The sequence below is a fragment of the Mobula hypostoma genome, chromosome 2, assembly GCF_963921235.1.
Source record: "Mobula hypostoma chromosome 2, sMobHyp1.1, whole genome shotgun sequence".
Classification (NCBI taxonomy): Eukaryota; Metazoa; Chordata; class Chondrichthyes; order Myliobatiformes; family Myliobatidae; genus Mobula; species Mobula hypostoma.
Window position 1 is genome coordinate 74,340,240 of NC_086098.1, and position 9,792 is coordinate 74,350,031.

Sequence of the window (9,792 nt, forward strand, 5' to 3'; positions counted from 1 at the left end):
ATACCTGTCTAGTAGTCTCTTAAACTTCACTAGTGTATCTGCCTCCATCACTGACTCAGGCAGTGCATTCCACGTGCCAACCACTCTCGGAGTAAAAAACCTTACTCTAATATCCCCCTTGAACTTCCCACCCCTTACCTTAAAGCCATGTCCTCTTGTATTGAGCAGTGGTGCCCTGGGGAAGAGGTGCTGGCTATCCACTCTATCTATTCCTCTTATTATCTTGTACACCTCTATCATGTCTCCTCTCATCCTCCTTCTCCCCAAAGAGTAAAGCCCTAGCTCCCTTAATCTCTGATCATAATGCGTACTCTCTAAACCAGGCAGCATCCTGGTAAGTCTCCTCTGTACCCTTTCCAATGCTTCCACATCCTTCCTATAGTGAGGTGACCAGAACTGGACACAGTACTCCAAATGTGGCCTAACCAGAGTTTTATAGAGCTGCATCATTACATCGCGACTCTTAAACTCTAGCCCTCGACTTATGAAAGCTAACACCCCATAAGCTTTCTTAACTACCCTATCCACCTGTGAGGCAACTTTCAGGGATCTGTGGACATGTACCCCTAGATACGTCTGCTCCTCCACACTACCAAGTATCCTGCCATTTACTTTGTAAGGATGTGACCCTACCTCATTGTGTGATGGGAGAATAGAGAGTTCAGCAAGGGAACATGACTTTGCCTCAGTTTGTGATGGCATAATGTGGAGTTTGCCAAGGGGACATGACCTTGCCTCAGTGTGTGATTGGAGAATGGGGTGTTCACCAGGGGGATGTGACCTTGCAGTCAGTGCATAAGGGGAGAATGTGGAGTTCACCAGGGGGATGTGACCTTACCTCAGTGTGTGATGCGAGAATGGGGAGTTTACCAAGGGAATGTGACCTTACCTCAGTGTGTGATGGGAGAATGGGGAGTTTACCAAGGGAATGTGACCTTATCTCAGTGTGTGATGGGAGAATGTGGAGTTCACCAGGGGATGTGACCTTGCAGTCAGTGCATAAGGGGAGAATGTGGAGTTCACCAGGGGGATGTGACCTTACCTCAGTGTGTGATGCGAGAATGGGGAGTTTACCAAGGGAATGTGACCTTACCTCAGTGTGTGATGGGAGAATGGGGAGTTTACCAAGGGAATGTGACCTTATCTCAGTGTGTGATGGGAGAATGTGGAGTTCACCAGGGGATGTGACCTTGTCTCAGTGTGTGATGGGAGAATGGGGAGTTCACCAGGGGGATGTGACCTTATCTCAGTGTGTGATGGGAGAATGGGGAGTTCAGCAAGGGGTTGTGAGCTTGCTATTAGTGTGTAATGGGGATGAGGTGGGAAATAGGTGGGACATCAAACAGCGTGCACCCAGTTCGAACCCTGCAGACAGCATAGGGGAGGGTGTAACAGGAAAAGATTGGCCAAAGGAAGATAAGATTTCACTCCTACACTCTCCAGCACCCACCCCAGCCTCCATCACTGTTTCTGCCCTATCACCCACACACCCCTCACACTGGGCCCCTTCCCCCACTGTTCCCCTCTGCCCACCCCACCTCTCTCCATTTGAATCTTGTTCCACTTCGGTCTCCTAACAGATTCCACCACCTGCACCCATCCGTCACCTTCGCCCATCACTTCCCAGTCCCTATAACTATTCACACCTTTCCCTCCTCCATCTGCCCATCATTGCCCCTCACCTGGATTCACCCATCACCTCCCATTTCTTGCTCCACCACTTCTCTCCTCTTTACACAGACTACCTCCCCTCTATCTTTAAGTCCTGAAGAAGGGTGTTGACCTGAAATGTCGACTGTCCACTTTCTCCACAGATGCTGCCTGACCTACTGAGTTCCTCCAGCATCTTGCTTGGTGGCTGTGATTTCATTAATGCCCCAAGTTCCAGCAGACAACATGGTCTCATGAGTCTGCTGTTGCCCCCGGTGTAGATCCAACTCCACCTCCCTAGCACCAATTGCAGACTCAGCGACCAGAACCAACACCTGAACTCCAGAGGCAATTGATCTTGCAAGCAGCAGAGCAAAATGATGGTGATGTTTAAGAAGCCTTTAGATGGGATCATGAATATGCAGGGATGGAGGGATATGGACCATCTGCAGGCAGAAGAGGTTCAGATTAATTTGGCATCAGTTAACAAGGTCTGAAGGGCTGGTTTCCATGTTGTTCCATGTGCTATGTCAAAGCAGCAAGAAACAAGCCAAAATTGTGAACAAATAATAACACTTACCAACAGGGCATACCATTTGATTTACATTCAGTGGTCACTTTATCAGGCACACCTATTATTTAATGCAAGTAGTTAATCAGCAAATCATGTGGCTGCAACTCAGTGCCAAAAAAGCACACAGACATGGTCAAGGGGTTCAGTTGTTGTTTAGACCAAACATCAGAAAGGGGAAAAAATGTGATCTAGCTGACTTTGGCCATGAACACATCTCTCTATTCCTCATTTTCACTATGTATTTATTTTTGGACAATCTTTTTCTCCAGAATCCATTTCTCCCTTCTCAGTAATGCCTTTATGAAATGCAGTCCACTACTGGCATTATCACTGTTCCATGTGATGCTGGAATAAAGACACATTCTACCTTGGGGAATAGCAAAGCCTGCAGGGTATTCTGAGCCGCAGTACAGATTCAGATTTATTTATTATATGTACATTGAAACATATAGTGAAATATGTTGCTTGTGTAAACAACCAAAACACCTAAGGATGTGCTGGAGTAGCCCACAAGTGTCAGCATTATATCATACTTGTGATGCCCGGCACAGCAAAACACGGGAAGCAACAAAGTAACAGCAAAACAAGCCCCTTTCCTCTCCTTCACACATACACATACACATACACACAACATACACACACACACACACACACACACACACACACACACACAGTCCTCCAACCCTAGGACAAGGCTCTGGGGCTCCAGTCTCCAAACTGCAGCCATCAGCTTCAACTTCTGAAATTCTGATCGACCTTCAGGCTTTGATCTTTGGTATCCACCCCCAGATTATCCAAATAAAGGACCCTGAACTCAAGGCTTGAACTTCAGACATAGACTGACCAGTCTCATGCTTCCTCGATCTGATACCAGGATCCACCTACCTGGGACAACTCAATATCCACGAATGTTCTTTGTCACACATCCACTTCCTTGACCTTCGAATGTGTAGTGGAGGCCTGACCTCTAACTCTTTCTCATCCTTGTCCCTAAACCCTAGTCTGACCTCTAACTGTGTTACATTTGAGGGTGAACTGTTTGTTGGAATAAACTTTGTGATTGTAAGCAATAGGCAAAATGCTGGAAGAACTCAGCAAGGCAGGCAGTTCTGTGGAGGGAAATGCATAGTTAACATCTGGAGTTGATTGAAGGTTGATATGCTTTAGTTGGTATGCTTTAATCGATATGCGGTGGAGAATATATTGACTAATTGCATCATAGCCTGATATGGAAATACCAATGTGATTGAATAGAAAAGCCTACAAAAAGTAGTGGATACAGCCCAGTCCATCACAGATAAAGCCCTCCCCACCATTGAGCACATCCACATGGAGCGATATCACATCCATCAAGGAGTCACATCATCCAGGCCATGCTGTCTTCTCACTGCTGCCATCAGGAAGGAATTAGAGGAGCCTCAGAACCCTCCAGGTTCAGGAATAGTTATTACCCCTCATCCATCAGGCTCTTGATCAAGAGGAAATAACTTCACACAACTTCACTCACCCCATCACTGAATTGATCTCACAAACTATGGACTCACTTTCAAGAAATATTCATCTCATGGTCTCAATATTTATTACTTGCTTGTTTGTTTATTTATTTTTTATTGCCATTGATTCTTTTTTTCTCCTTCTTTTTGTATTTGGAGTTTGTTGTTTTTTGCACATCAGTTGTTTATCCATCCTGTTGGGTGCAGTCTTTCGTTGATTCTATTGTGTTTCTTTGTGCTTCTACTGTGCCCACAAAAAATACATCACAGGGTAGTATATGATTACATATATGTACTTTGATGATAAATTTACTTTGAATTTGAATGCTTTTTTTTAACAGTTTTCATTTCTCCTGGCAGAGCATTAATCAACAGACAGGATACATGGTCGGGAATCAGCTCACCCTTGCTGATCTGCAAGTTCTGGAGGCTATCCTGATGCTGGAGGAGAAATTCCCACTCATTCTGACTGATTTCCCGCAGCTGAAGGTAGGATCCATAGTCTGAAAGGCCGAGCAGACGGGGTACGGGAGACAGAACAACAAATGGTTCAAAATGGTTCGAGCTATAGAGTCATCGAACATTACAGCTTACAAACAGCTCACCTAGTCCATGTCAAACTGTTAATCTGTCTAGTTGCATCTATTTGCATCTGGACCATAGCTCTCCATAACCCTCTCATCCATGCTTCTGTCCAAATTTATCTTAAATCAAACCCACATCCACTGGCAGCTCATTTTACACTCTCACCACCCTCACAGTGAAAAAATTCCTCCTCAGGTTTCTTGTAAGTATTTCATCCTTCACCCTTAACCCCTGACCTTTCGTTAAAATCTCACTCAACTTCAGTGGAAAAAGCCAGCTTCCATTTACCCTATCTGTACCACTCATAATAGAATGTGTTGAGAACCAAGAAACTGTTCCTGAAGAAGTGGAAAATGTGCAGCTTTGTTACAGTTTCATTTCTGTGGCTAATACCAGATGGTATAATTTTGAGGTGATTATGGGGAAGTGTAGGGGAGATGTCAGAGGTAGTTTTTTATGCAGGAAGTGGTGGGTACATGGAATGGATGACTCGGGAGATGCAGAGGCAAATGCATTAGAGGCACTTAAGAAACACTTCGATAGACACATGGAAAATAGAAAAATGGAAGGCTTTGTGGGAGGGAAGGGTTAAACTGACCTTGATGTAGGTTAAAAGGTCGGCACAACATCGTGGGCCAAAGGGGCTGTGCTGTGCTGCACAGTTCTATGTTGTATATTCACCTGCTGTCCAGTTTATGTTTAGTGTCTCCATTTAGACTATAAGTCATAGGAGCAGAATTAGCACATTCAGCCTGTTGAGTCTGTTTCACCATTCCATCTTGGTTGATTTATTACCTCACTCAACTGCATTCTCTCTGTAATCTTTGATGCCCTTACTAATGAAGAATCTATTGACCTCTGCTTTAAATATACCCAATGACTTGGCCTCCACAGTCATCTGTGGCAATGAATTCCACAGAGTCACCACCTGTTTAAAGAAATTCCCCTCATCTCTGTTCTACATGTATATCCCTTTGCCCTGAGATCTCTGAGTTGAAGTCAAATCGCCCAGTTCTTCGTGTTGGCTTTCATGTTGTGTGGACAGAAATCCCAGTTACATCTTCATGAAGTGACTGAGTCAGGTCTAGTTTACTATCATGTGCTCCGTTACAGAGAGGTACAATACAGCAGCATCACAGTCACAGTGGTACAATCAGCACAGAGAACATAGATTATGTATACAAGGCAGTGATAAAAAGTCTGCACAAAACCAGATATTAGCACAAAAAACAAAGACACAACTGGAGACAAATCTTTGGTAGTTCAAGAGGTGGTCTGTAGTGTTCCATGGCTGAGGTAGGGTTATGGTTGAGTAGGTTTGGTCAAGAACCGGATATTTGCAGGGAAGTAGCTGTTCCTGAAGGACATTAGACCATAAGGAGCAGCATTAGGCCATTCGGCCCATTGGGTCTGCTCTGCCTGGTGGCATGACACTTCACGCTGATGTCCACATACAGTGTCAGTATTTCAGGCTGAAGCCTGTAAGCAGTCGCACTCCACAGGTGCGGGATGTTGACCTCTTTCATCCCTTCTGGAGCACTGCTGAATAAAATCTGTCCTCACATAGGCTGAGACTTTGGAATCAAAGAGTTCACCCAGAGAAACAAGGCGTCTGACATGGCCACCTGAAACTCTTGGCTTAATTCCCGTCCCCAGTCCTGCACCAACCTGGCTGTTCTTGGCCTCCTCCACTACTATGGTGAAGCCAAGTACAGACCAGAGGAACAGCACCTTATATCCTTCCAGGGTAGTTTACAACCCAATAGTATAAGCACTGAATTTTCCTGCTTCCAGTAACTGCTCCCCCTCTGACACTACCCTCTCCACCTGATCCACCCAGTTCCTCCTACACACACCCCAGCCCCCATTCCACCCCCCCCCCACCCCGCACTCTTCCCACTGGGTCCTCTCCCCGGATCTTTTATCTGGTTCCATGTTTCATCTTGCTCTCCTATCAGATCCCACCATCTTCAGCACTGTCATGTCCACCTATCACCTCCCAGCTTCTGTCACTATTCCCACTCTCCTGTTCTCCATCTGCTAATTACTTACCAAAACACATCACCTCCCAATCTCTGTCACTATTCCCACCCTCCACTCCTCCATCTCCCTGTCCCCTAACCTGGATCCACCCATCACCTTCCAGTCTTTGTCACTATTCCCACCCTCCACTCCTCCATCTGCCTATCACCCCTTCTCACCTGGATCCACCTACCATCTGCCAGTTCTTCCCATACCCCTCCCCCTCATCTCTTTATAATGACTAACTTCCCAGTCTTTCGGTCCACAGAAAGTGTCTTGACCTGAAACATCAATTGTCCATTTCCCTCCACAGATGTTGCCTGAGCTGCTGGGTCCCTCCAGCAGTTTGTGCATTGCTCCAGATCCTAGCATCTGCAGCCTGTTGTGCCCCTTAAATCAACAGGCCTTAGGCAGTTCAGAAAGAGTTTGACACATGATGGTGTCACTCAGGCGAGTTCCCCACACAGAAGAATAACAAAATGAAATCTGTAGCTGACATGTTCCAGCAATATGTTGCGATGATTCCAGTATTACATGACATTATTTCTCCAGTAGATTGGCTAGTTGTTTGAGATGACTAACATATGTGTTCCAATAATTCCAGAAATTCAAGCAGAAGATCAGCAGTTTGCCAAGAATTCAGAAGTTCTTGCAGCCAGGAAGCCCCAGGAAGCCGCCACCAGATGATCATTATGTTCAGATTGTGAAAGAAGTTCTCCGATTTTGAAAGCAAAGTTGTAGAAGTTGCCTTCTGGAAGTTCAAAGTTCAAAGGAAATTGATTATCAGAATACTTAGATGTGTACATTTTATACATTTTCTTCCAGGCATTCACAATATATTCAAAGAAACACAAAAGAATCACTGAAAATGCACACAACTAATATGGAAAGAACAACAAACTGGAAATAAAAAAAAGAAAGTAAGCAATAAATATTAAAAAAAGTTGACAGATATTGTGAAGTTTCACTCCTGTGAGATCGTTGAAAATATATCAAATGTGATTCATAATTATCTCTGTGAAACCCAGGTGAAATCACTATAAACTCATCCAATTGAAATCTAATAAGAACTTTCACTCATCAGAACATTAGATAATAACTGATGAAAGTGTAATAATACAAATAAAGTTTCCTTGCCATTCTCTTGTTTGGCATCATTGTGTGGCATCAGAACAAGTTATCCTGGTCTTGAATACAGTGCACCTCCTCTACCTCCCAACTTCCCCTGAAAAATACGCTACGGTTTGAACTGCTTAATGTTCTGATCTGAACGAACAATACGCAAGGCAGTTGATGGCGTTGTTAGGAAGATGCATGGTTTGTTGGCCTTCATTAGTTGGTGGATGGAGTTTAAGAGCCACAAGATAATGTTGCAGCTCTATAAAACCCTGGTTAGACTACACTTAGAACATTATGCTCAGTTCTGGTCACCTCATTATAGAAAGGATGTGAAGCTTTGGAGAGGATGCAGAAGAGATTTACCAGGATGCTGCCTGGATTAGTGACCAGGTCATATGTGGAAAGGTCAAGCAAGCTAGGGCTTTTCTTGAAGGACGATAAGAGGCAACTAAATAGAGGTGTAAAAGATGATAAGAGGCGCATATAGAATGGATAGCAAGAGACTTCTTCCTAGGGCTGAAATGGCTAATCAAGTTCAAGTCTATTGCCACTGGCACTTCATATGCGATGAGACTTGGGTAGTGGCAGGGAGCTCTGTAGTCTCATGGCCTGGGGGAAGAACCTGTTTACCATTCTCTCAGTGCTTGTCCTAACGCTCCTTCCTGATGGTAGGGAGTCAGAAAGATTGCTAAACAGATGAGCGGGACCATTGACAATGATAAGAGCAATAAGAGGGGACAAATTTTAAAGAGACTGGAGGGAATTAGAGGGGGGATGTCCGAGGTAGGTCTTTCACCCAGAAAGTGGTGGGTGCATGGAAGACACAGCCAGGGTTGGTGATAGAGGCAGATAGATTAGGGGCATTTAAGAAACTCGAATGGGGCAATAAGAACAGTTCTCCCCATGATCACATGGCTTTCTTCCAGGCTCTCCACTTTCCTCCCACATTACAAAGATGTATAGTTTAGGATTAGTAAATTGTGGTCGTGCAATGTTGGCGCTGGGAGCATGAGGACACTTGCCAGCTGTCCCCGACACATCCTCAGATTGTGTTGGTCATTAACACAAACAATACATTTCACTATACACTCAGTTATCACTTTATCAGGTATACCTGATCATCGCTTAATCACCTGCCTGTAAATTATGCCTTACGCCCAGCAAGTCTCTGAGAGTTCGTCATAATTTGAAGTAGATCGTGAGAGAGACAGTGTTCAAAGGCAGGAGCTAGTTGAAAAGAACAAGTTTCATCAGGAATGAGTTTTATTTGAGCCAATAAAAGGACTCGGGGTGTCAGTAGAACAGCCATTGGTGGAGTGGGCTAGTGTAAGAGTGGGTTCAACAGGCTTGGTAAAGCACAGACAGAAGTTCAAAATAAGGTTCTAGTAAGTTCTATTTTCTCTTTCTTTGCCTATTAGTACATAGCTAGTGCACTGAAAATGGGTCCAGAGTAAGAAGTAGGTTCTTTGTACGAGATGTGGGAACTCTGGGAGACCTCCAGTTTCCCTGATAACTACATCTGTACGGGATGCCTTGAGCTGCAGCATCTTACGGACCGTGTTAAGGAACTGGAGCTGCAGTTCTTTGACCTTTGGCTCATGTAGGAGATTGAGGAGGTGATAGATAGGAGCTACAGGAAGGAGGTCACCCTGAAGTTGCAGGAGGCAAGTGCCCATGTGACTGTCAGGAGAGGAAAAGGGAACAGCCAGCCAGTGCAGAATACCCGTGGGGCCATTCCACTCAATAACAAGTAACCCACTTTGGATACTTTTGGGGTGGGGATGACCTACTGGGGAAAGCCACAGCGACCGAGCCTCTGATACTGATTCTGGCTCTGTGACTCAGAAAAGGAGTGCAGTAGTGATAGGTGATTCCATAGCTAGAAGAGCAGACAAGATTCTATGGACGTGAAAAAGACACCCAGGTGCTCTTCTGCCATTCAGCTGCCAGAGATATCTCAGATCAGGTCCACAACATTTTAAAGGGGGAAGGTGAGCAGCCAGAAGTCTTGGTACATATTGGCATTAACGACATAGGTAGAAAATGGAAGGAGGTCCTGAAGAGAGATTATAGAGAGTTAGGTAGAAAGCTGAAAAGCAGGACCTCCAGAGCAGTAATCTCTGGATTGCTGCCTGTGCCATGTGCCAGTGAGGTTAAGAATATGATGATTCAGTAGATGAATGCATGGCTGAGAATTTGGTGCTGGGGACAGGGTTTCAGATTTCTGCATCATTGGGATCTCTTCTGGGGAAGATACGGCCTGTATAAAAAGGACAGGTTACACCTGAACACGAGGGAGACCAATATTCTCCTTGGCAGATTTGCTAGAGCTGTTAGAGAGAGTTTAAA

The 9,792-nt window shown here is 44.8% G+C and overlaps 1 protein-coding gene across 1 annotated transcript in view; it reads left to right on the forward strand.

Moving 5' to 3' along the window:
- The window catches only part of gsta.1 (glutathione S-transferase, alpha tandem duplicate 1), a 32,321-nt gene extending 24,855 nt beyond the window's left edge, over positions 1–7,466 (forward strand). Inside the window, exons 6-7 of the mRNA XM_063038881.1 lie at positions 4,078–4,206; positions 6,929–7,466. Coding sequence (XP_062894951.1) covers positions 4,078–4,206; positions 6,929–7,051 — 252 coding nt within the window. The 3' untranslated portion in view covers positions 7,052–7,466. The remainder of the gene's footprint in view (positions 1–4,077; positions 4,207–6,928) is intronic.
- The last annotated feature ends 2,326 nt before the right edge of the window (positions 7,467–9,792 follow it).